The sequence below is a fragment of the Mauremys mutica genome, chromosome 17 (assembly GCF_020497125.1).
Source record: "Mauremys mutica isolate MM-2020 ecotype Southern chromosome 17, ASM2049712v1, whole genome shotgun sequence".
Lineage (NCBI taxonomy): Eukaryota > Metazoa > Chordata > Testudines > Geoemydidae > Mauremys > Mauremys mutica.
In genome coordinates this window covers 15,202,930-15,229,109 of record NC_059088.1, presented here as the reverse complement: position 1 = coordinate 15,229,109, position 26,180 = coordinate 15,202,930, and the positions used below count along the sequence as shown (strand labels likewise).

General features: G+C 56.3%; 2 protein-coding genes across 2 annotated transcripts in view; both read left to right on the top strand.

Annotated features, from left to right (window-relative positions):
• Nucleotides 1-613: 613 nt before the first annotated feature.
• Nucleotides 614-4,642, top strand: FBL (fibrillarin). The gene is made up of 9 exons (XM_044991341.1): nucleotides 614-689; nucleotides 1,165-1,239; nucleotides 1,732-1,908; nucleotides 2,270-2,364; nucleotides 2,609-2,779; nucleotides 2,985-3,117; nucleotides 3,462-3,574; nucleotides 4,079-4,224; nucleotides 4,420-4,642. Exons 1-9 carry the CDS (start codon nucleotides 680-682, stop codon nucleotides 4,442-4,444), a joined length of 945 nt encoding a protein of 314 aa, XP_044847276.1. The 5' UTR covers nucleotides 614-679; the 3' UTR covers nucleotides 4,445-4,642.
• A 2,662-nt stretch (nucleotides 4,643-7,304) lies between these two features.
• Nucleotides 7,305-26,180, top strand: part of LOC123352106 (dual specificity tyrosine-phosphorylation-regulated kinase 1B-like) — a 33,661-nt gene continuing 14,785 nt past the window's right edge. Inside the window, 2 exon segments of the mRNA XM_044991850.1 lie at nucleotides 7,305-7,437; nucleotides 7,440-7,529. Coding sequence (XP_044847785.1) covers nucleotides 7,320-7,437; nucleotides 7,440-7,529 — 208 coding nt within the window. The 5' untranslated portion in view covers nucleotides 7,305-7,319.

Below are 26,180 nucleotides of genomic sequence, written 5' to 3'. Positions count from 1 at the left end.
ACTGGGTTCAACCAAGGGTCCATCTAGCCCGATATCCTGTCTCTGACAGAGGCCCATCCATACTACAGCTTCAGGGGCAGAGCACAGCACAGGGCAATTTTGGAGTGATTTACCCCTCCCTGCCTGTTTCTGGCAGTCAGAGGTTTAAGGTTGCCTGGAACACAGGGTTGCATCCCTGGCCACCTTGGCTAATAGCCAAAGAACTTACCCAGGCTTTTTTTGAGCTCAGCTATACCTGCAATTACAGTGGCAAGGAGTTCCACGGGTTAACAAACTCATTAAGTCCACTATTATGCCCCAGGGTGCCCCAGCTTGCTAGGTGTTTGGTCTCCCCCAACTTCAGCAGCTCAGGAGTTGCACCCCAGTCCTCATTACCCTTGCAGCCACCTGGCCTCATCAGCCCTGAGGGAGGAGGGGCGGCGCCCCACACTGAGCCCCTGCCCTGGGGCAGGACACGGGGATTGCTACAACACACACGTTTGCACACACTCCCTGCGACCGCTCGGGGTGGCTGCGCGCATGCGCCGGCGGCGGAGACTACATTTCCCGTGGTGCCTCCTGCCGCCGGGGTGAGTGGAGCTGTTGTGCGCATGCGCGGCGGTGGCTTTTCCGGAGCGAGGCTGCGCGTGCGCGGGTGGATCATTTGCTGTGTGGCGGCTCGCGGCGCTAGTGGAGCAGCATGAGGCCGGGTGAGCACGGGCGGCCCACGTGGGCCGGGGGGTGTCTCCGTGTCCCCGCAGAGGGGGCCGGTCGGGGGGGGGGCGGTCAGTGGGGGGAGTCACGTGGCGTGGGGGGGGATGCGTGTCCGGGAGGGGGGGGTCACTGTCGCTGGGAGAAGTTTGGGGGGGATCGTGGGGACCGTGTCTCCGGGGAGGGGGGGCGGACGGGGGGTGCTGGAGAGATGCCGGATGTGGACTATCGGGGGGGTGGGATGTTGGGGTGGGAGCCCCGTGTCCCTGGGAGGGGCTGGGGAGCGGGGCCGGGGGGGATACCGCAGGGGGGGGGTATCCCTGGGAAGGGCGGTGATGGTGGGGGGCGGTGTTGGGCTGCAGGCCGGGCTCTGTCTCTCCCCTGGTTTTGGAGGTGTGGGTGTGGGGCGTGCTGGGGTGCTGGCGGGGGTGTGGATGTTGGGGTGCCAGCTCTAACTCTCTGGCCTGGTTGCAGGTTTCAGCCCCCGTGGGGGGCGCGGTGGATTCGGAGACCGTGGAGGAGGCCGAGGGGGCTTCCGGGGAGGCCGGGGTAAGTGCCCCGTGTGCCCTAGTGTCATCACTAAGTCTGGGGGAACTTTGTGGTCAGGGAGGAGTGCCTGACCGGGGAACCAGCCCTGCTCCCTGGCTGTTTCCAGCGCCCTCTCTTTCTCCCCATCTCCCGCTGTCCCCCCCCTCCCCCAGCCAGCCTGGCTGTGCAGCACCCCCTGTTGCAGCCGTATCTGCAGGGTCTCCCCGTCCAGTGAATGCTGGGAGAACTGTGCCATCTTCGCACAGTGGCCATTGTCCATGCAGTCAGTGTCTACCCTGACCCAGAGTGTATCCTGCCCCAGCTCTATCAGGGTGCCCTGGCCAAACCCCTGCCTGAGTCATTTCCCCCCCGTGCCATCTCAGAGGGACATTGGTCCCCTTCACATCCTGTCCCAAAGAGTCCAGCTGCTGTGCCCCTCCCCTTTCCACGCAAGGTGGGGGCGCTGGTACAGGGGGACATGCGTGTTACTCCCATCTCTTCCCTCCCTTGTAGGTGGTGGGTTTAGATCTCCAGGTGGAAGTGATGGAGGCTTCAGAGGAAGAGGAGGTGGCGGTGGTTTCCGAGGAAGAGGCGGGCCAGGCCGGGGCGGCCGTGGAGGCGGAGGTCGGGGTGGCCGAGGAGGATTTAAAGGAGGCAAGAAGGTGACTGTGGAACCCCATAGGCATGAAGGTAACCAGCCGTGCCATGGGTGCTGCAGCGGCATGAGATGCACCAGTTCTTCCTCCCCGGAGCAGTGGGGGCCATGTGGCCAAGGTGGTCTGTCCAAATGGGAGCAGGGTGGCGCTGGGGTTCACGACCAGATGCTGGGTCGTGCTTGATTGGGGTACAGCTGGGGCTGGGCACTGCCCAGTGTTTCCGATACTGCTATTGGGAGGTTGCATGGCTGAGCCATCAGCTGAGATCCCCTCATGATTCTCAGGCATGTTTGACTACTTCCTATAGCTGGGTGTGTTCCCCCTGTGCTCCCCAGCTTAGAGGGGGGGGGCTCCCCCTTCTCTGATGGCTTCCCATCTCTTTTCCCCCACCCCAGGTGTCTTCATCTGCAGGGGTAGGGAGGATGCGCTTGTGACAAAGAATCTGGTGCCTGGCGAGTCTGTGTACGGGGAGAAGAGGATCTCCGTGGAGGTAGGCAGCCTTGCTGGGCCGTGGTTGGGGGGAGGTTCGGGGGAGCGCTGGCTGCGCCAGGATTCGGGGGTGGGTTGGTGCCAGCCTGCCTGGGCAGCTCCTGTGTGACCGGAGCTGGTGCTGTCACAGCAGGGAGGGCGTTGGGGGGTGGGAGAGGATGCCACTATTGAGCATGCTTACAGCCAGCTGGAAGCCCCCCGGGAAGCTGAGCGGCTCAGCTTTAACCCCACTGCTCTCTCCACAGGATGGTGAGCTGAAGGTGGAGTACCGCGCCTGGAACCCCTTCCGCTCCAAGCTGGCGGCAGCCATCCTGGGCGGCATCGATCAAATCCACATCAAGCCGGGAGCCAAGGTCCTGTACCTGGGAGCTGCCTCCGGGACCACAGTCTCGCACGTCTCTGACATTGTGGGGCCGGTAAGGAGCCTTTCCCTCCAAAGCCACTGCTGGGCCTGGGTCTGTAACGAGGTGGGGAGGAGGAGATCTACGGGGTCTGACTCAGCTGTGCTGAAAGAGGACGGTGCCTGGTTGCTTTGCAGTGGCGGGGTGGGGTGGCAGGGAGAAGAGAGGCTGCTCTGCTCTTGGGGGAAGATGGCTGACCTCGGCTCTCTGCCGCACCCAGGACGGTCTGGTCTACGCTGTGGAATTCTCCCATCGCTCGGGCCGTGACCTCATCAACGTGGCGAAGAAACGCACCAACATCATCCCCGTCATTGAGGACGCACGGCACCCGCACAAGTACCGCATGCTGATTGGTGAGTGCTGCGGGGGGACAGGCTACAGAGCGAGGATCCCCGCCATGGCCAGGATCCCCACCCCTGCTGATAGAAATGGCTTTCTCAGCAAGGGGGGGTGGGGCTACAGAGTGAGGTCCCTCCCATCATGCCCAGGGTCCTGTAACCCCCACAGAACGGTTTTCCCCAGCTGTGGGGGAGCTCCGAAGAGAGGTTCTCTGCCATGCACAGAGCCTGGGCTGATGCTCCCCACTTCCACAAGCTTGGGCTGGATTGCGGGGCATTGAGGGGATGGGCCTGGCACCGCCCCCTGGCTGGGAGGGATGGCGGAGGCAGGCATCTCAACCACCCTCTTCTCCCTGCAGGGATGGTGGACGTGATCTTCGCTGACGTGGCCCAGCCTGACCAGTCACGCATTGTGGCCCTAAACGCTCACAACTTCCTGAAGAACGGAGGGCACTTTGTCATCTCCATCAAGGTAACGGCAGAAGAACCCGGCTGCTGCCCCTCCCAGTGCCCCAGGGGTGGGACCCGTGGGCTGTCTAATGTTTGGGCTCAGTGGAGAGCCTCCTTGTCACTTGTTCCTGGTTATTCCAGTAGTCCCCAAGGATCAGGGGGGTTTGCTGCGCAAGGTGCGGCACAAGCACAGGGTAACTCCCCTGCGCTGCAGTCCTGTGCATTGGGATCTATTTTTGGGGTCCTGTGGGCCATCTCCTCTGGCCCAAGCTGGATCCCCTGGGCTTGCAGGAACCATGTGCAGACATTGTCTCTTGTGGAGGTCTGCTGGATCTCCTGGGTCAGAGCTGGTCCCTCCAAGCCCTCAACTGGAGGACCCTCTGTGTCCCTGAAGGAGGGGGCTCAGCTGTGGGGCAGGTTCAGGGCTGGCAGGGAAGCAACTTTCGGCATTGGGAGGGGATACCCAGGGACAGGGTCGCTCGCAGAGGAAGAGAAAGCTGCTTAGCTGCTCACTGCTTCCTTCCAGGCCAACTGCATCGATTCCACAGCGGCGCCTGAGGCTGTCTTCGCCTCTGAGGTGAAGAAGATGCAACAGGAGAACATGAAACCTCAGGAGCAGCTGACGCTGGAGCCCTACGAGCGAGACCATGCTGTAGTGGTGGGGATTTACAGGTACGGCTGCGTCAATGTGAGAGGTGGGGTTGGGGAGGAGAGAATGGCTGGGTTTGTCCAGCAGAGGGATTGGGGGTGTCCATGTACCCCCTAATGGGAATATGCATGCAGGCGTGGTGGGTAAAGGCTTGCCCTGTGGGGCGGGGAGATAGCTCTGCTCGGAGCGTGGATCTAACCCTTGTCTTTCTCTTCCAGACCTGCCCCCAAACAGAAGAAGTAGCATCTCCTTGGAGCTCCTTGTCACTGGGCCACCAGGCCAGATTCTATCGTTTGCTGGGATTGGGCCTGGGAGTGCTCCTTGGGTGAGGGGTTGTCTTGCTGCCCACCCTGCCTCTCCCCCAGGACTCATTTCTGTTCAGCTTTGTGGATTTTTTTTTCTTCTCCAGATGTATTTTTATTAAAATATGGGAAAATGGTAGCAGCAGGTTTGTGTGTGCTGGGCAGGCAGTTCACACGCATGAGTAGTGACCCTATATTCAGTGGCTTCCACCTGGGCCATTTGCCCTGCACCCCTCCAACCCTGAGGGTGACTGTCGGCCTGGGGAAGCTCAGTGCCTGCTGGAGATGGGTGTGGGTTTGGCCTGGTGGGGAGGCGACTGCCCCCAGCCCTGGGGGAAGCCAGGGGGGGCCTGTTCCTTGATCTCTCCAAAGCGGGGGAGGGGGAGTGGCAGTGTACCTGGAGAGGGTAGGGTTGCCAACCATCCTGGTTTCACCGGGAGTCTCCCAGAATCAGGCTTGGTTGCCCGGATGCTACTGAAGCCCATCTGGAAGATTTTAGGCTGCTAAAAATCTGGCTGCCCAGCTGGGGAAAGACAGGCTCCCTGACTCTATCCTGCTCCCGGTGTCCCTGCAGGCTCTAGGCCAGTGGTTTTCAAACTGCGGGTCTGGATCGTGGAATGGAAGGCCCTGGGTTGCGGTGGCTCTGGTCAGTATGGCTGACTGGGCTGTTAAAAGTCCCGTTGGCGGTGCTGCCTGGCTAAGGCAGGCTAGTCCTTACCTGTTCTGACATTGCGCTGTGCTCCGGAAGTGGCCAGCAGCAGGTCTGGCTGCTAGGTAGGGAGGCCACGGGTGGGGGCGGTGCCTGCAAGCGAGAGCCACTGGAACCGCTTGGGCGTCTCTGCCTAGGAGCCAGACCTGCTGCTGACTGCTGGGGCGCAGTGCGATCCCCAGTGCCAGGGCAGGCAGGAATCCTGCCTTAGCACCCTGCTGCACTGCTGACCGGGAGCTGTCTGAGGTAAGCCTGTGCCCCAGTCCTGAACCCCCTCTAATCCCGGAGCCCTTTCCTGCACTCGAAACCCCTCGTCCCAGCCCAGAGCCTTGCGTAGATTCATTCTGGTCAGTCTCATCACGTGGGCTGCTGGCCATGCGCGTGCGCATGCCCCTCTGGTAGACCCGGATCACGTGGGTGGCCGGCGCGGCGCATGCGTGGTGCCCTGGCGGCAGCAGCAGTTTGTTGTGGTCACCATTATTAGTTGCATTACTGGGAAATCCCGAGGCACGTGCAGGAGCTGCACGACTGGATTGGGACCCGCCGCTGTGGGGGCGCCGCCTGCAGCGGGACGGGACTGGGACCCGCCTCCGCCCAGGCCAAGCCCGCCAAAGACCCCCCGCCAGGGCCGCTGCTGCAGGTGAGACCGGCCGCGACCCTCCTGCTCGGGACCGGTCCCAACCCAGTCCTGTATCCTCAGCCCTTCTCCGCCTGGAACCCGACCCATCCCCTCTCCCCGCCCCTGGGATCTGAGCCGGCCCTGGTTTCTGACCCCCACCCCAGAGCCTTGACCCCCCTCCCATTCCCCAACCCTCTGCCCCAGCCCTCAACCCTTCCCATACCCCAAACCCCTCATCCATTGGGTCGCAGGCATTAGCAAATACTTTCAACGGGGTCGCCAGAGAAAAAGTTTGAAAACCGCTGCCCTAGGTGCAGGGGTGGCCTGGGGCTCTCTTCACGCTGCCCCTGCCCCAAGTGCCAACTCAGTAGCTCCCATGGGCCGGGAACGGGGCACCGTGGCCAGTGGGACTGGGGGGAGGGGAGGGTGTCTGCAGGCCCGGGAAGCGCGCAGAGCTGCCTGCTTCCCCCCCCCAGATGCTCATGTTGGACATGTTGCTTGTGGGAGCCACCGGTGGTAAGCACCTCCGGGCTGGAGCCTGCACCCTGAACCCCCTCCCTTGCCCATGTCCGCTCCTGCACCCAACCTTCCTGCAAGAGCCTGCACCCCACCCCTGTCCTAGCCCAGTGAAAGTGAGGGTGGGGGAGAGTGAGTGACTGAGGGAAGGGGGCTGAAGTGAGTGAGTGGGGGGGTGGGGCCTCCGAAGGGGCGGGGCATGGGCGGGGCCCTGGGGGAGAGGCGGGGTGGGGTGGGATGTGGGGGTTTGGCTGTGTGTGACTAGACCCTTGGCACCCCTAAAATGGGTTATGGCTGGGAGTACGGGGAGGGGGAGGGGGTGGATTTGCCGGGGGGGGGAAGGGGGGGTCCTGCCATTAGGGGATCCCCAAGGCTGGGGGGATGGGTAGGGGGCGGGGTTAATGGGAGAATTCTGCGGGGGCCAGGGCCAGCCACGCGCGGGGAGGTTATTAAAGGGCGGGGCCTAGGCGCATGGGGCGTGGTCTGTTCCGGATGGGCGGGGTCACAGGGGAGGAAACGCCCTGGGCCCAGCCCTCTCCGAACGGTGAGGGTACCCTTCAGAGAAGGGGTGGGGCTGCCCGTCGAATCCCCTGATTGGCTGGGGATGCGCATGCGGAGTTCGCGGCTCCCCCACCGGCGCCTGTGGCTTGCGTGCGGGAGAGAAAGGTCACGTGCTGGCGCGTGCCCTGTGCGGGAATGCGCCTGCGCACCGCCAGGAGCGGTCATGTGGTACGTCAACGCCAATGAGGCAATAGCGTCGGCGATAATTTATGACACCATCAAACGGCTCCTCAGTCACTTGCCAGGGCCATTCCGCATGCGCATTTCGCGCCGCTGATTTTGGTCACGCGCTCGTTCCGTAATACGCATGCGTAGATTCATTCTGGTCAGTCTCATCACGTGGGCTGCCGGCCGCGCGCGTGCGCACGCCCCTCTGGTAGGCCCGGATCACGTGGGCGGCCGGCGCGGCGCATGCGCGGTGCCCTGGCGGCGGCGGCGGTTTGTTGTGGTCGCCATTTTTTGTTGCATTACTGGGAAATCCCGGGGCGCGCGCAGGAGCCGCCCGACCGGACCGGGACCCGCCGCCGGGGGCGCCGCCCGCAGCGGGACGGGACCGGGACCCGCCTCCGCCCGCGCCGGGCCGGGCCCGCCAGAGACCCCCCGCCAGGGCCGCTGCCGCAGGTGAGACCGGCCGCGACCCTCCCGCCCGGGACCCGACCCAGTCCCGTCTCCTCGGCCCCTCCCCGCCCGGGACCCGCCCCCGGGACCGGAACCGGCCCCGGGACCCGACCTCGCCCGGGACTGGCCCCTCCCCCTGCCTCCGGGACTCGTCCCGGCTCCTCCCACGTCCTCCTGGGACCTGAACCGGCCCCGGTTCCTTCGCCTTCCCCCGCCAGACCCGCCCCCGAGATCCGACCCGGCCCCAGCTTCCCTCCTTCTTCCCATCCCTATGACCGGCCTGTGCCTGGCATCCCCAACTTCCTTCCTTCCTTCTCAGCCCGGGATCCTCCCCTCCCCTCCATCCCTCTTCTCACGAGGGCAGCTGCCCCCAGGAACCCCAACGAGAAACTGCCCCCCCCCGTATTCAGTTTGACCCCTTATGTCCCCGGGATGAATTTTTCTCTGTATGTCCCCACCCTGAATCCCCCTTTCCTGTCAGGGCTGCTGCCACAAGTGAGACGGGCTGGCACCAGTCCCTGGGCGGAGACCCGCTGTCCAGAATGCCATATCTCTATCCCCTCCCTCTTTTGCCTAGGACCTGACCCTCTGTCCCCCAGTACCCCTGCCTGGCCCAGAATCGATTCCTTCCCTTGGTCCCGCCAGAAACCCAGTCCTGGTCCCCTCCCCTGCCAGGGATGCTCCCACAGGTGAGACCATCCAGGGTCCCTGCCTGGAGCCTCATCTGTCTGGAACCACTCTGTTGTACGTAGCATAGATCTCCCCCCCCCCCCTTCCAATCTCCTGGGAATGGACTCCTTACCCTGGCCCGCTGTACGTACCCTGGATGCTGCACTTGAAAGCCTGCCTGCCCTGAAACTATCCTGCTGTACTGGATCTTGCTCTTCCTACCTGGGAGCTGATCCTCCAGGATCTAACCTGCCTCAGAAATCAATCTACCCCTGCTCTGCTCTTCTCTATTCTACCTGTCTTGGAACCCACCATAAAGAAAGTGAGCCCTTGCATCTTGCCCCAGAGCCCTTGGCCCACTGTATTTGTACCTGGCCCTGGATCCCATCACCTGGATAGTGACCATTGCACCTGCCCTGGAACTCACTGCCCAGGAAGTAACTTCCCCCTTCTCTATAGCCCTCTGCCTGCTGTAGCTGCTCTTGAATCGGCCACTTGGCAACCCCCCACGACCTCTGGGAACACCTTGTACTTCACCCAGAAACTCCAGCCCCACCTCCTCTCACAAAGCATTGTTTTCACTGAATGTCACTTGAAAAATCCCCCACGGGAACCCCACCCCCGGACACCTGCATGTAATTGTCTTGCCCACACCCGGGACCCGCCTGGAATCTCTACCCATTGCATTTTCTTCTCCCCGCCCCTCAATATCACCCTGAACATGCCCCATGAGAACCCTGGTCCCACATGGGTATCCCTGATGGCTGGACCCTGGGAACCCTGTTACATTTGTCACCCCGCAAAAGCACATGGAAACTCCTTTCTCTTCTGGTACTGTCTGGAAACTGTCCCCTCCTTCCTCCCACTCATATCTGTTACCACTTGAAAACTCTCTCCTGATGCTGTCTGCGGATCCTCAATTTTTTCCCCCTTAGATACCATCACTATGTTTCCCTCCCCTACTGCTTGGGTAGCACTCTTGATCTTCCGTGGTACCTCCTAGAAAACTGCTCCTATATGCTGCTTGGGGCAATCCGTGCCCACCCCCCCGAACTATGCAGCCCATTCCAAGGAACCTGGCCCCCTTCCCACTTCTGGGAACCTGGAATCCCTCTCACCTCACTTCCTTATCTAATCCTGACAGCCCTTTCCTGCCCTGGCCCTACATCATCCCAGGTATCGCCCCCTAGCCCATCCTGCCCCACTTTCACTCTCTCCCCAAGCTTTGAGAGGTAATGGGGTGATCTTGGTCTGGGTGGAATTTTTGCTATTGGGCTTGTGTGTGTCTGGGGTGAGGCCTGCATTCTACAGGGGCATCTCCATCGGGGGAGGAGGAGTTGTTTTCGCCTGGTGCTTTGTGGGAATATCTGCATTGGAGTGATGCAGATCTGAGTTGGGGTGAATCCGAGTTTGAACAGAGACTGTGTGGTATGGATCTAGGATGAGGGAGTCTGGGCAGGGCTGGAGGAGGTCTGGGATGGAGGGGATCTGGTGTGGACAGGGCCGGTGTGGTGGGGAGATCTGTACGGAGGGGCGTAGCTGCAGCATTTTAAGTGTAGGCCTGCCCTCAGTTTCCCTTACTGAGGGCAAGTCTATGCTACAAAATTAAGTCAACCTAAGTTACATCTGCGTACAGCCCGTGCAGTAATTGAATCGGTTTTACATGTCCACACTACGCGTCTTGGGTTGGCGGTGTGTTCCCTCACCAGGAGCACTTGCATCGATTTAACTGCCAGTGTGGGGCATTGCAGGACGGTTTCTGAAAGGCAGCAACAGTCGATGTAAGCAATGCCACATCTACCTAACTACATCAACCTAAGTGCTACTCCTCTTGCGGAGGTGGAGTTAAGTCGGTGTAGTGGGCTAGTGATGTTGGTGGGAGCTACATTTTACAGAGTTAGTTCGACGTAAGCTGCCTTCTGTCAACCTAACTCTAGTGTAGACCAGGCTTGAGTGTCTGTGCAGTCACCCACTAGCCAGTTCTCCAGTTGTCCATAGAGTCACTCATTTCTATTGGGAAATGAAGACCCATTTCCCAGAGTCAAACAGAAATATGGTTCTGGGGGTGGTGGGCACCATTCTGGCTGCACAGATACTGGAAGAGGCCATGGCCATTGGTGCTTTTTGCAGGGCACCTTTACATGCACATATGAGTGCAGTCATTCCAGTTTGTTTCCTAGCAGAGTTTGGAGAGTGTTGCTCCCAGGGGAGTGGAGAGAGCAAAAGACTGTGTTTGGTTCAGTTCTGATCATGCTGGGCTCCTTGACTCTGGGGTGCTGCCTGTGGGAGGGCAGGCATGTGGGTTTGGAGTTCTGGCACCGCTGGAGAGCCTATGTCTTGCGGCTGGTCTCTGGTCTCGGGGCATCTCCCTTCCTCAGGGTCTGCTGGGTTTGCCATTGCTCTGGTGGACTGATCAGGTTGTAGCTACTCCAGAACTTATGGCCTTGATGTAAGCTTGAGTGTTAATTTCCTCTCCTCCCTATGGGCCAGCCCAGTGTGAGTTTCTCTCTCCCGCCTGCCCCACTCTGTGAGCCTGCCCCCTGCCATTTCCTCTCCTGCCCCTCCTACCCAGTGGGTCTGTCCATCTCTCCTGCCGGTTCCCCCGATGGGCCCGCCTCTATTTCCTGGCCATTTCCCTTTCCCTGTTTCCCCGGTAGAAGAAGGAAGGGACTCCTGGAACAACAATAGCTATCTGTTTGTTCGTGTTAAGGCTTAGTTGGAAGGGGATCTTTCTGTCTCAGTGTGGGAAGTGGCAGTCAGGGGCTTTCCTAGTTTAATGACTCTGGAGTTCCTAGAGTCTCCTGCTCTCAGAGGGCAGCCATCCCAGTCCTTAGAGCACTAGCCAAGGACTTGGGAGACCCAGGTTCAGTTCCCTGCTCCACCACAGTCTCCCTGCGTGGCCTTGGGCAAGTCATTTAGCTGCTTTGTGCCTCAGTTTCCCCACCTGTATCAGGTGGATAATGGCACTCAGATCCTGTTGTGGTGCGAGCCATGTAAGTACATAAGATAGACAGAGACCCCTTCAAAGTGCTGTAGGGCAGCCCCATGGACGGCCCATACTGCGGTGTTTGGTAGTGCCCTGAGCCATGGTCCCATCCTACTCTGGCTGGAGTGGAGCCTGTCCCTGAGTGTGTCAGTGCCGTTAGCTGGGCCAGGAGGAGGTGATGGTGGGTGTCTGAACCCATCCCAGGTGGCAGATGCATGCTGGGGCCACCTAAAGCATTTTAACTCTGCCCACATGGGCTGCCTGGGAGAACCATGTCTGTCCGTCATGGAGGGGGTAATACTTCCTAATGAAACAAGCCTGTGTGATGGGCGGGTACCCAGGAACTGATTGAAAGCTGTTTGGGGCAGAGACTGTCCATTGAATCTGTGTCTGTACAGCACCTAGCACAAGGAAGATCTGGTTCATGACTGGGGCACTTTGGCCCTACCATAATACACTTAGACCCTACCGTAATACACCTAACAAAACAATAACGTACAGTTCCTGGCCCAGTGATGTCCTGGTCTATTAGTAGGGCTCTTAGGTGTATTACAGTACCATCTAATGAATAATGTGCTGCACCCAGCACAGAGAGGTCCATGACTGGGGGCTCCCAAGCACTGCCATAATACACCTAATAAATACTAATGTACAGCGTCTAGCACAGGGGGAGCCTTGTCTATGCTGGGGGTTCCTAGGCACTACCCTAATACAGCTAATAATAATGGACAGCACCTAGCACAGTGGGAGCCTTGTCCATGCTGGGGGTTCGTAGGCATAGGCACTACCATAATACACCTAATAAATAATAATATACCGCACCTAGCACAATGGGGCCTGGACTGTGACTTGGCCTTCTAGGGCTACCACAGTAATAAGTGCAGTGCTGAACCATGACAGGATCCTGCCTCCTCACCCCCAGGAAGGATGGTTTATGTCCCAAAGCAGCAGCTTTTATATCCCTTATTTTTAAAAAATCCCATGTAATATAATTCTGATGTTTTCATTATTCAGCCCCATTCCTAATCCCTTTCTCAGTCCTGGCCCCTCTCCTGCGGCTGTGAGTTCCGCAGGTGAACAGGGTTGTGTATACAAAAAACAACTTTTCCTTTAATCAGGTTGCTCTATCTTTTGCCTCCCCAGCAATAATATGAAGAATCCACACAAGCCTGGCTGGGTCCTAAATAACCCTGCTCATTAAATACACACACACACACACACACGCTTGCAAAGCCTACCTAACATAAGTACTGCTGCTCTGGCTGGCTTCTGGCATGCAACATGGTGAGCACTGCTAGAGGGCTCACAAACTACTTAAAGGGTCACTGCATTTGCCTTTTAGCCAGATTGGCTGGCTGTGTTGTGAGAAAGGTGAAGGGGGGCGCACCCACACTTTATACCGCTCTGGTGCGTGTCTCTAATCTTCTCTCATAAATCTTTGCTCCTGGACACACCTGTCTTTCTAGTTTTATACTGCAGCCCATCATCATGGTATGCACCTTCCGCAAAATTAATAGCAATAGCATGTTCTCTTCCGATGGCCTCCGAGCAGATGCTTTGGAGGAGTCAGCCACGCTGAGCCCTGGAGCTGTTCCCTCAACAGTTACTTTCTTGTAGGAAGGGGAAAAGTTTCTGGTGGTGCTCAGTTTCAGATGGGGGCAGAGTTAAGGTGCCCTGCCTGCCCTGTCACTGTGTGTGTGGGCCGCCATCCTGGAGTTTGAACTGGGGACCTCCAGAACTAGACGCGTGAGCAGCTACAGCAGAGCTAGAACCAGGGCTCCTCAGGCTGTCACAGACTTGGAGCCTCTGTGGATTGAGTGCACAGAGGGAGCTGTAACACCCACTCACCAGTGGGCATTTCTGAATCTTCTGGCAGCTTGGGGCTTTCTCTAAAGGGCAGCCTTGACTGGGAACTTGCAGGCTTCCTGCTGTGTGAGTTAGCTATGCCCTGGCACTGAGACTTTGCAGCCATGGTGGCGGGAGAGGGGGCTGACAGTGCCAGAGGCTCTTGCTTCATGATGCTTTTGCCTGGGAAGAGACCAGGGCCTAGAAGTGCCCAAGGAGCTGGGACAGCACAATGACCATATCCTATTAAGTGAGCGTGTGGCTGAGTTCTGCACTCCTGAGTGCCCTGCAGCTCCAGGCGCTCAGACCTGGGGGTGGCAGGTGCCTGGGATGCCACAGCAAGACACTGCCCTGGTTGTGAACATCGGGGAATGGCTGGGGATCCCCGGAATGGATCATGTGGTGGGGGGAGCTGGATTGCACCCCCCCCATGCCCCGGTGTGCCATGTGAGTGATGGGGGCACTTGAGGGAAGTTGAGCAGTGCCAACCCCGGCCTGTGTGAACTGCTTCATGGTGGCATGTGGGAGGGAGAGGCGGTGCTGTCATCCTGTGCCTCGCCCCCACTGCTCTTCCCTGCTTGTGCCTGGGTGGCGCTGCGCTCCCGGAGGAGCGGGCACTGCCTTGATCCCTCTGTGGCGCAGTGCCAACGGCCTGGGCCCCGCTGTCTCCGGGGCAGCCGGCTGAGCGGGGAGCGGATTATTTATAGCCCTGTGTTCCTGGAAGGAGATCTGGCTCTTCCCAGGCGGGTATTTTTGGAGCCTCTCTGTCCTGCTCCTGTTTCACGCTTTGTTTGGGCATAATCGTCCCCGCTGCATCCCAGAGAGCCTAGCAACACGAGCTGCTTCCCCATTGGCTCCCGGGGATTCCGAGTGGCCAATGGGGAGCCTGTTGCCATGGCAGAGGACTGTTGCACGGAGGCGACTCAGAGGCAGGCGTTCCCTAGATCTGCTGTCAGGGCATCCGGGTTGCAGCCGCCCGGTCCCAGCGAGTGGCAGGTGTCCCTCAAGCTGGGGCTGCAGGGGCCCAGAGTGGGGATCTGCTTTTTGGGTCGTGGGGCTTGATCGCACTCCCAGGTGCCCATCCTGCCCTGGCAATGGCCAGGTTTTACTTTGCAGCCCCTGACCTAGAAGCAAAGTGCAGACATGGCCCTTTGCCAGGAGATCCAGGCGCTGTGCTTTGCCAGGGTGGGTTGAAGCACTTTGCAAGAGACAGACACAGTAAAACCGTCCATTTCCCTTCCTGTCCTGGGTCACAGCTCATCAGGGGATTGCAAATGGTGACAATTACATTTCCACCTTTCCAGTGAACCCCTGACCTTGCGTCATTTCCCCCTCGTTGCTGCACAGGGGGCTTTTTATATCCTGTGGGGATGGGATTTGTCTTATTATAGTTATCCCCCAGTTTTCAGGTACTTCCTAATCCAGGAAAATGTCACTGATTCCTGCAGATTCTAAGCTTTCAGGAAAATAGTTTCTAGCCCCTGTGGTTGGGAAGTTAAACCTTCCAGTGGTGAAGCTGACAATGCAGTGCTGTCTTCCTGCATCTGCAGGCAGGCAGCCATGCTTGGGTGCCTCTGCTGCTGCTTATAGCTCTGCCAGGCTGCCACAGAACCAAAGGAGCCAGACTCTGGTCAGAATCACCCAGATGGTTGAGCAGCTGTGAATCTGACAAGATTTGGGTCAGTTTCATTCCGCTTCTATTGGCAAAGGTCTGAGCAGCAGCAGAGGCAGGCTGTGCCCATCCTGCACCCAGAGACTGTGGTTTTGGTGGTGGTGATGGGAGCTAATGTATTGGATATCTACTTTCTAGAGGCTGGCATGAATACTCAGACTGTAACCCTGTTTGGTGTATGCAGCACCTAGCGTGGTGGAGGCCTGGTCTGTGACTAAGGCAGTACAGAAAATTGAGTCTTTAAATCATGATTTGAGGACTTCAGTAACTCATCCAGAGGTTCTGAGTCTATTACAGGAGTGGATGGGTGAGGTCCTGCAACCTGCAATGTGCAGGAGGTCAGATTAGATGATCGTGTTAGTCCCTTAAAGTCTATAGGTATGTCTATGATCGATCTATCAGGGATCGATATATCGTGTCTCATCTAGACGCGATACATCGATCCCCGAATACACTCCCTATTGACTCCGGAACTCCACCAGGGTGAGAGGTGGAAGCGGAGTTGATGGGAGAGCGGCAGCCGTCAATCCCGCGCCGTGAGGACGTGAAGTAAATCAGTGTAAATCGATCTAAGATACGTCGGCTTCAGCTACGCTATTCTCATAGCTGAAGTTGCGTATCTTAGATCGCCCCCCCCCCCCCCCGGTGTAGACCAGGCCTATGAGTTGCTTGTAACAGAGTATCTCAGAATCAGCAGCCTGGGAGTGTTGTTTGGCCTCCTGTCTTCTCCCTGTGTATCATTTTTCTCCATGGCTCTGGGACCCTCCTGCTCCAGCCCGAGCCCAGAAATTTACAAAGCAGTAAAACAGCCCAAGCCCCGCGAGCCTGAGTCTCTCTGCCCTTCAATTTCCCCCAGTGTACAAAGGGGGTGATAGTGCTGTCCTACCACATGTATGTTGTGAGATAAATACATTAAAGATTGTGAGATGCACAGATACAGCAGTGATGTGAGGGGGATATAAGCATCTAAGATATTTCCCTCCTTGTGCCTCAGTTTCCATCTCTGTGAAAAGGGGATAATGATACTGGTTTGTGAAGTGCTTTGAGGTCTGTGGATGGAAAGAGCTAGCTATGAGACCTATGTGTTCTATCTAGACAGAAAGGGATTAGTCATTGTTGTGACTAACAAGACTAGCTAGGGCAGTTATAATCAATACTGTGACTCCCTAAAACAATCCAAGAGTTCTGGAAGAGGGATATAATCCTCCAATTCAGACCTCTAGCTGAGGAGGAAGCCTCTGGAGTCAGTTTATCCCATTCCTGACAGCAGTGGGGTGTTTCATGCCATTTCCTCCTGGTGCGGATCACTTTCTGGAGACAGGATACCAGATTAGATAGGCCCCCTAGGGTCTCACAAGATACCGAACTTGACAGGTCCCCTGGGTCTGATCCAGGCTGGCGGCTCCTGTGGTTTGATCTTTAATCAAACTCCCTTGCAGAGTTATGATGTTGTTTGTATAACACCCTCTTTGCATTCAGATAAATAAGCATTGAAAAATGACTCCATTAGAGGTGCAAACCTTGGCCTGTGACTGCTGCCTTATGAGCAGCACATGCTTTTCCACCCATCAGAGAATAGTTTTGTCTTATAACCCCAGTACAGAAGAGTCACTACTGTGGATGGGTAGTAGTGCTGACTTTAAACGTTAAAGCTGTTGGATCCACAAATCAAGCCAGGTTTGGGTGGGTCTGTCTCCAGTTTCCCTGAGTGCTCAGTATGATGCAGCCATGGTTGTACTGGCTGAACTGCATGTAACTCCCCCACACTGAGCTTGTAATTTTCACCCATGGCTTGATGTTTAGATCTTGCTGAGGTCCACAAAGCAAGCCAAGTTTGACAGGACTCTTGGAGCACACGGTGTTACTTGTGGCTGCACGTATCTCCCTCAAGCCTTGGATTTTCAAAGGAGCGGTGTGCCTGGTCTAGGCACAGTTTTTGTACCGATTGAACTATTTTGTGTGTGTGGGGAGGGAGAGTTATTTGCTACCGGTATCATTAGATGAGAACAGCCCCTAGCATGGATGCGGATATGTTGGTATAAATATGCCTTATAGTGGTGTAAGTAGTTCCCCTTTCCCTGCATGAATGACCTGGACAAATTGGAGAATTGGTCTGAAATCAACAAGATGATATTCAATAAAGACAAGTGCAACATATGCCACTTAGGAATTAAAAATCAAATACACAACTATGAAATGGGGAATAATTTGGGAGGCGGTAATACTGCAGAAAAGGATCTGAGGGTAATAGTGGATCACAGATTGAATATAAGTCAACAATTTGATACGATGCAGGTGTGAAAAAAGGCTACTATCGTTCTGGGGTATATTGACAAGTGTCATATGTGAGACGTGGAAGGTAATTGTCCTACTCTACTTGGCACTGAGGAGGCCTCAGCTGGAGTACGGTGCCAGTTCTGGGTGCCGTGCTGTAAGACAGATGTGGACAAATTGGAAAGAGTCCACAGGAGAGCAACAAAAACGATCAGTTTAGAAAGCCTGACCTCTGAGGAAAGGTTGAAATAACTGGGCATGTTTAGTCTTGAGAAGAGAAGACTGAGTGGGGACCTGATAACAGTCTTCAAACATGTGAAGGGCTGTTATACAGAGGATAGGGGTCAATTGGTCTCAGTGTTCACTGAAGGCAGGGCAAGCAGTAATGGGCTTAATCTGCAGCAAGGGAGATTTAGGTTAGGTATTAGGAAAAACTTTCTAACTCTCAGGGGAGTTAAGCTCTGGAATCGGCTTCCAAGGGAGCTTGTGGAAGTCCCGTCATTGGAGGTTTTTAAGAACAGGTTGGACTAACACCTGTCAGGGATGGTCTAGATTTATTTGGTTCCACCACAATGCAGGGGGTTGGACTTTATGACCTCTCCAGGTCCCTTCCAGCCCCACATTTCTGTGATTCCATGAATAGTTGTAGTGATACAAGGCACCTTTGTACACCAGTAAAATTGCATCCACACTACTGTTATTATTTATTACTTATATTGCCGGAGTGCCTAGGAGCCAGGACCCCATTGCGCTAGGCGCTGGACAAACACCGGACAAAAAGCTAGTCCTTGCACCAGGGAGCTCACAGTCTAAATACAGGGAGATCGTACTGCATTAGCTAGATCAGGGTAGTTAAAAGGGTGCACCTTTTTGTGTGTAGACAAGGTGTGAGGGTGTTGGAGGCGCTAGTCACATCGCCATTCAAAAACTTCACCTAAATACAGCCGGCTGCTAGGAAGCTATTTCGTGCTTGCCACAGACAGCAAAGCGCGCCAACCTGTGAGGAAGGATGGGCCAGTGGTTAGGGCTCTCACCTAGAACTTGGGGGAGAGGGGCTACATTCCCTGCCTCTGCCACTGACTTCTGGGGGGCAAGTCATGTAGCCTGTCTGTAAAATGGGGAAACACTGCCCTTCTTCCCGGGCTGTGAGGATGAATCCAGGGGAAATGGTGAGGTGCTCGGGTATTGTGGTAGCAGGGCCGGATAGCACGATAGAGAGAGTCGTCTGGTCCTACTTGCCTTCTGCATTGCATTGATTGGGTGTTCAGTTTTATAAAACCTGGGAACTTCCCCCGCCCCCCGGGAGAGCTGGGTGAAGCGAATCTTACGCTTGTACAATAAAGTTATCGAGTCAGGCAGATTAAAGTTTGTTCCTTTTGCTTTTAACTCAGTTCTGCTACCTTCCTGTCAGTTTGAATTACCCAATCCCTGTGTTCTAGCATTCCTTTTATGCCACAAGTTTAGATACACGTAGGGTTGTATATGTCTGTATCTGACAAAGTACCAATCTCATTTTCCTTAAGCAAGGTCCTGCAGGTGTGCTTTAATAACAAGGTCAGCATGGATTTTTCCAGTATACTTACAGACTGCAGCTCTCAACTATGCTGTCTTAGCTCGCCTTGGTGTTGCACATAGTGATGCTGTGAATTATTTAGCAGACTAGAAGTTCTTCTGCCTTGCTTTGCTGGGTTGGGAAAGAGGCACTTTTCACTTTGGTTAACTTGCGAAGTCGGACTTGGAGATCGGTTAAAGCCAGGGCTGTCTGAATTGGGTGGAGGCCGTTTGAGAAGAGGTTTCAGAAGACAAATCAGATTCACGCGTCACTAAATCAGCACAGCTCACGTGAGCTCTTAGAACAGCTGCATGCTCTACGTACGCTCCTGGGAAGCTCTGGCTGAGTTAAGATGCTATTTCATCTTCCCCTCATCCCAAACCTGACTCTCAAGGTTGTAACGCCATCCCCCCGGGTCTGCATCTAGGACCTTTGGATCTCAAAGCACTCTCTATTGGCTGAGCTAACAGACCTAACTCTGTTAGCTCATGGCCGCTAGCAAGCTCATCCACCTCTAGATGTGGCCCAGTCACCACTAGAGCAGGACAGTGCTACAGGGAGTGGGGGAGGCTGTACGCCTTGGTGAATAGTGTCCTGGACTGGGAGACTTGGGTGCTATTCCCCACTCTGCTGCTGGGTGGCCATGGGCAAGTTGTGTCTCTGCCTCAGTTTCCCCATCCGTGGGGATAGTTTATAGACCCCAGAGTCTGTCGTGAAGCCGCTACCGAGCACATGTACAAGGGTGACCAGCTTTAGTGTAGGGTGCTCCACTGGCAAAGAAGAAGGCTGATGGTGTGTCTAGCCTGTGTTCACTGGCCGAGAGACCTCTGTGGACTAGAGTCAGTCCCTGGTCTCATGAACCTTTTCCCTTTTGGGCTGATGCTTCCAAGTCGTAGTCTCTCTGGAGAATAAAATTCTACAGCAGATGATAATCCCTAGTTTTTACAGAGCAGTTACCTTACCTCACTTGACTGATTCTCTGCCATAGAATCATAGAAATGTGGGGCTGGAAGGGACCTTGAGAGGTCATCAAATCCAGTCCCCTGTGCTGTGTCAGGTCCAAGTAAACTCATTCCTGATGGGGTTTGTCCAACCTGTCCTTTAAAACCTCCAGGGATGGGGATCCTGCAGCCTCCCTTGGAAGCCTGTTCCAGAGCTGAACTCCCCTGAGAGTTAGAAAGTTTTTCCTAATATCTAACTTCAATCTCCCTTGCTGCAGATTAAGCCCATTCCTGCTTGTCCTACCTTCAATGGACATGGAGAACAATCCAGCTCTGTCCTCTTTATAACAGTCCTTACCCGGTTTGAAGACTGTTCCCAGGACCCCGCTCAGTTGTCGTTTCTCAAGGCTAAACGTGCCCAGTTTTTTAACCTTTCCCCACAGGTCAGGTTTTCTAAACCTTTGATCATTTTTGTTGCTCTCCTCTGGATTCTCTCCAGTTGGTCTCATCTTTCCTAAAGCCTGGTGCCCAGAACTGGACCCAGTACTCCAGGTGAGGCCTCACCAGTCTGAGCAGAATGGGACAGTTACCTCTGGTGTCTTACATACAACAGTCCACAGCAGGGGCCTCAGACATTAGTGTAGCTCGGTCTCTCCTGTTTTCTGCCAATGTGGCGCACGGAAGTTGAGTCTCTTGAGGGCTGTAATACTTCGGTCTAATTCTGGCTGTTGTCTTAGTGCAGGGGTGGCTGGGGGCTGGGTGGAGGCCAGTGGTCTGTGCTACGTCTGAGATCTGATCGTCCCTTCTGGCCTTGTAAAGCACTTTACAAAGGCGGGTCAGCGTCATTCGTAGAACGGGTCAGGAATTTTTTGAACAAACGTTTTGCTGCTCAAAAATGCTGATCCGTGGAAACCGAAATTTTTCACCTGCAGTTTGGATGAATTTCCCATTCCGAAACCTCTCAAAATTTTCCTGGGATGGGAAAACAGTTTCCCACCCAGCTCTAATCATCATTTCCCACTTTACGATGGGGAAACTGAGACACACGTAGCGGGGGAAGTGACTTACCCAAGGTCTCCCGGCTGCCGAGTGGGGAATAAGAATCCAGGTCTCCCATTCCAGTACTCTTCACTAGGTGTCACTGCCTCCCCACTCACTGGGGAACTGTCGCCCTCTAGAGGAGACTGGGACACACGCGGTGGTGCTATTGTCTGTGAGCTAACAGCAGGCCCATGCGTTAAGATGAAGAGGTCCCAGGTTCGATCCCTGTTGCTGATGCCCCACTAGGGGCTGGACCTTACAAGCTGGAGAGTCTAAACCGGGTTTGGAATGAGGATCAAATTGCTTCCCAGTTACTGCAAACCCATTTTCATCACCCGTTGTTGGGTCAGCCCCAGGCACCTGAAGCGGATGGGGGTAGGGAGTGTCGGCTTGTGCTGAGCAGAGAGTCCTGTGTGAAGTTGTGCAGGATGCTGGGTCCCACCCTTCAGCTCCACATGGTTTATTCTTTATTACAGATATTACCGTAATGCTGTGGATCCTCAGTCACGGCCCAGGGCCCCGCTGTGTGAAGCACTGTATGTTATTATTTATTAGGTGTATTACGGTAGTGGCTGGAAGCCCCTTTCATAGATCAGGACACCATTGCGAAGGGTGCGGCACGTTATTATTTATTGTGTATATTACAGTAGCACCTAGGAGCCACAGTCACATACCAGGGCCTATTGCTCTAGATGCTGTACGTTGTTGTTGTCTGCGTTACCCTGGCTCCTAGGACCCCATTGCGCTAGGTGCTGTATGTTATTTACTGTCTGTGTTACCCTGGCGCCTAGGACCCCTTTGCGCTAGGTGCTGTATGTTATTTACTATCTGTGTTATCATGGCGCCCAGGGCCCCTTTGCGCTAGGTGCTGTACAGAACAAGATGCTCCCCATCCGGGTTGCAGGCAGCCATCACTGTGTTTGCTTCCCCGTGCTCTGAGTTCCACTCCTAAGCTACTTTGCGCCAGCCAAGGGGACGCTCCCCCTTCTTTTAGAGACCTGGGGCTGGCCCTCCCCAGCAATGCATCCTGGAGTTTTCAGGTCGCACCCGAAGCAGCCCTGCCAGTGGGGCCCACGCGTGGAGGAGGCCAGGACTCAGGGCTGGCCTGGTGTCCGTGCATCGAGTGGCTGTGCCCCAGAGTGAGGCGCCTTGTGTGCTCATTATGGATGTGTCCCTGCTGCAGACTCCAGTTCCTTGCGTTGCTGTGGCTTATTCAAATCAGGTCCCTCCAGCGGGAGTGGTTGGGCGTCATTCCCTGGGGCAAATGGGGCTGTGGCTGGGTCCTTAGGATGTTCCCAGGAAGTTGATCTAGTCCAACGGCACCAGCCATAAACTCAGCGAGAGCCGAGCTCGGATGACTTAGTGCGAGGTGGCCACTGCTGGGGCCCAGACAAAAGGGTTTGATGTGGCTGTCGCCCCCTTCAGGCGAGGCATTGTCTGCAGCAGCCTCACCCAACCGTCCCCAGCCCCAGCTAAGCCTCCCCCCGTGAGCTGTTCTCCTTTCCCAGCCAGCTCCCACCTGAGCTGGGCTCTCTCCTTTCACCCAGGCCTGACACCTGCTGCCAGGAGAGCAGTACAGCCGCTTGCTAGCCCTTCCCTGGCCAGCGGGAGGGTTGTACCCTCCGGGCTGCCGAGGGAAGGATGGCGGCGATTCCATCCCAAGCAAGCAGGGCCCTGGGACTAGAGCTTCGGTTGGGAGGCCTGTAGAGAAGCCCTGTCAACGGGGATGCTGTGGCCGCCGCATGGGGGATGCCTCGGTTTCCCATGCTCCTTGCGCCATTGCAGTGTGCCCATGTACCGTTCCTCCCCCAGGTCCAGTCGAAGGTGGCCTGGGGCCCGCCTCCCGCCTGGTGGCATTGTGGTGTGAGGAGACCAGTCTTGGCTGGTAGCAGGTACAGATGGGGCTGGCTGCTCAGCCAGTGAATTCTGGTGGAGCTAGAACCAAGCCTGGTTAGGACCTGCTGGTTAGGCAAAGTCTCCTACACTTGATTCCTTTATTGGGTCTTTCAGGACTCTTCCCCACCCCTGTTTTATTCCTGCGGCATGTCTTTGCTCCATAGGCAGCCTCTCTGCAACCCAGAGAATGCTTGTTAAGTGGCTGCTTCCACTGAATCTCTCAGAGATAGTTAGCAGTGTTGCCGGAGTCTCTGTCATTGTTAGGGTCCAGAGTGAACAACCCAAGAAACAGGCTTTTCCACTCTAGCTTGGCCAGAAGCCATAGGCCGAATGCAGGGGTCCCTGCAGAAGGTTCCTTGGCCCGTGTTATAGAGAAGACTGAGCAGGATGGATCATCAGGGTCCCTTTTACCCGCAACTCCTCTAAAGGGACCTGATGGGGTCTCAGTTGGCGCGAGCAGACTCTGCTTGGGGTCTAGGTGTCTTTGCAAGGGGGCTCATGTTTGGTGGGAAGCAGAATGCCCCGTACAGCTGGATTTCCTTCAGAGAGGTAGCTGGTCTGGAGGCAGCGCGTGGGCGGTGGGGGACTGCCAGGAGCCTGGCCGTGGCCCGGCCTAGCAGGCGGGCTCCCGTTGAGTGGCAGCACAGCCCTGCCTGTGCAGGGCAGGCCGGGTTGCTCAATTGGTCACACTCCTGTCCAGCTTGCTTTGGGGCTGTCGCTCAGCTGTTCATCTCGTCAGTTTCCTCTTTGCCATTTTGTTCAAACAGCTGCCTTGATCCCAGCCCCCCTTCCCTGCCGTCCTTCCCCGACCTCCGGTCTCGCCTGCGCACTGCAAGGACAGCTTCCCCGGGAGGGACAGGGAGCCGGGGCTAGCGCCCTCCATTCGCTCCCCCACCTTCGCAGGCTCCGTGCCGGGAGCAGCTGCCCACGCCAGGGGCAACTGGACACTTTCCCCCATGGTGATACCCTCCAGCATTGAGGTGCCGCCGCCTCCCGCCATGCTGCTGGCACTGCAGACGGACTGGGGCAGGAGGGAGCCCGCGTGTTACCTGCCATCTTCCCGCTGCCACAGGCAGCCATCCACAGGTGGGCGCCGACACTGGGCGGTGGGGGATCGCTGGTGCCTGCCTCATCCCTGCGTGGTGGACACGGGGGCCAGGGGTTGTGTGGAAGGGATGGGAGAGCGAGGGCTGAGGTGGCTGGGAGAGCAGGGCTCTGTGAAAAGGTGGCCAGCGGGTGCCTCGAGGTTGCACACCAGTCCCGTGTCGTGAACTTCTCTCTGAAGGATCTGGATGTGGGGGTGAGCGGCCAAGTGACGAAATGTCCGGATGACTCAGTTATGGGGCTGACACGGGGCCAGGGAGGGGTGCGAGGAGCTCCAGAGGGAGCTGACTGAGCTGGGTGAAAGAGTACCTTGGTGGCAGACAGAAGTCAAGTTTGCTAAATGCAAAGTGATGTGTCCAAGAGGGAAAACCTGAAACCGCTTGGGCAGCGGACAGGCGTGGAAACGTCCCACGAGCACTCATCGTGAGCAGCTCGGTGGAGAGTTCTGCCCAGTGCACGGCCGCAGCTGGAAAAGTCCCTGTCACGTCTGGGCACATAAGGGCTGAGCTGGGGAATGTTTAATGAGGGAGACTTGCGTCTCTGCTCCCTCTTCATAGGGCCGTGGTGCGGCCCCACCTGGAATAGTGTGTGCGTTACTAGGCACCCCAGCTCTGAAAGGATACTGCAGAACTGGGGAGGGGAGGTGTCAGAGGAAGGGGATGAGGGAAAAACTGGAGAGAGACGGGGATTGTTACTGTAGCGATCCGGAAAGTGATTGGTGGAATCGAGGTGGGGTATCGGGAGTGTCTGTTCTCCCAGCCTCACAGCTCAAGGACTAGGAGGCATGTGATGAAATTGAAAGATGGGGAAACTGCAAACCCATGTGAAGAAAGGCTTTGTCATCAACTGTGTGATGGGCCTGTGGAACTACCTGCCACTGGATGGTGGTAAAGGGACAACTAAGGTGGGATAGGATAGAGGTCTATAAAATCATGACTGGTGTGGAGAAAGTAAATCAGGAAGTGTTATTTACTCCTCATAACACAAGAACTAGGTGGGTCACCATATGAAATTAATAGGCAGCAGGTTTAAAACAAACAAAAGGAAGTATTTCCTCACACAACGCACAGTCAACCTGTGGAACTCTTTGCCAGAGGATGTTGTGAAGGCCAAGACTATAACAGGGCTCAAAAAAGAACTAGATAAGTTCCTGGAGGACAGGTCCATCATTGGCTGTTAGCCAGGATGGGCAGGTTTGGTGTCTCTAGCCTCTGTTTGCCAGAAGCTGGGAATGGGTGACAGGGGATGGATCACTTGATAATTACCTGTTCTGTTCATTCCCTCTGGGGCACCTGGTGTTGGCCACTGTTGGAAGACAGGGTACTGGGCTAGATGGACCTTTGGTCTGACTCAGTCTGGCCGTTCGTATGATAAGTCCAAGAGCTCAGCAAGATACAAAGAGGAGATTGGCATTTCTGTGGCTAATGGGAATGGCCAGAGAGAACATAATGGTACCAAAGTGGGGCAGTGATCTGAAATCAGCTGCCTTGCAGCTTCAGCTGAGCTCCCTGAGACCAGGGTGAGAGCTGTTGTGGGCACAGGTTATCCCCATCTGCTGCTGCAGGGGGGTTGCACCTTCCTCTGAACAATCTGGTGCTATCAAAGGGGGGATACCTGGATAGATGACTCCGAAGGGCATTCTGTGCCCAAAAAAACAACAGTTCTGCGCACAATATTTTAAAATTTTGCAAAATTCTGCAAATTTTATTTGTCAAGTAATGTGGATGCTCCAGCATGGCATTGGGGAGTACAGACCACTGGCTGCACAGGGGTAGGTGATCACTCTGCAGGCCCCCCCACCCCCACTCCGCCCCCCGGACGTGGCTCAGCAGTGAGGCTGCACCCAACCCTGACACAGCACAAGGACCGAGCCTGCCCCAGAAACACCCCAAGGCCAGGTCCCTCGGTGTCAGGTGCACCCGGCGGGATCCTAGTGTGGGTTGAGAGGGTTCTGTGTGGGGCAGTCTGGGTGCAAGAGGCACTCTGGATGCACAGGGGCTTGTTGGGGGGTTCTGAGTGCAATGGTAATAGAACTCTGGGGGGTGTGTGTGTCCAGGTGGAGGTGGTTGGGGCTGAGAGGGGCAGGGTCTGGGTGTGATAGAGCTCGGCGGGGGGGTTGGGTGTGGGGGATTCAGTGGGTGGGGGGTCCAGATGCTGGGGGAGTGGGGCTCAGTGAGGTGAGGATCCAGGTACAGCCCGCTGGGGCTCGGTAGAGTGGGGATCCAGGTGTGGGTGGCTCTTCGGGGTGGTCCAGGTGAAGGGGGAGTGGGGCTCGGCAGCAGGATTGTGGGTGTGTGGGGGGGGTGAGGCTTGGTGGGAGGGTCTGCGTATGAGGGGATCTGGATACATGGGGGGTTGGGCAGATGGGGGAGCAGCTCCCCGTACAGTGATCCCTCCCCCTGCAGCTGAGGAGCGATTGTGGGGAGGGGGGGAGTTTGCAGAGCTTCCTGCAGCCTGGAGAGAAATCGGGGGGTGAGTCTGACCTGGTCCCGGATGCTGTTCAGGGAAAGAGGAAGTCTCATCCTCCCAAGCCCAGCCGGAACTAGGAGCTGAGCCTGGCACAGGGTAGGAGCCAGCAGCCAGGTCTTCCCCAGTTCCGCCCCCTGCCCCACAGTGATTTACCTCTCTTCCGGCTGCCTTGGGCACCCAAAACATACTGCTGGGGAGGGTTGCA

What these genes read in the sequence shown, in the direction of transcription:
- FBL (XM_044991341.1), top strand. An exon ending in GGGCTTCCGGGGAGGCCGGG is followed by an intron (nt 1,240 to 1,731) that starts GTAAGTGCCCCG and finishes CCTCCCTTGTAG; the next exon opens with GTGGTGGGTTTAGATCTCCA. An exon ending in AGAAGAGGATCTCCGTGGAG is followed by an intron (nt 2,365 to 2,608) that starts GTAGGCAGCCTT and finishes CTCTCTCCACAG; the next exon opens with GATGGTGAGCTGAAGGTGGA.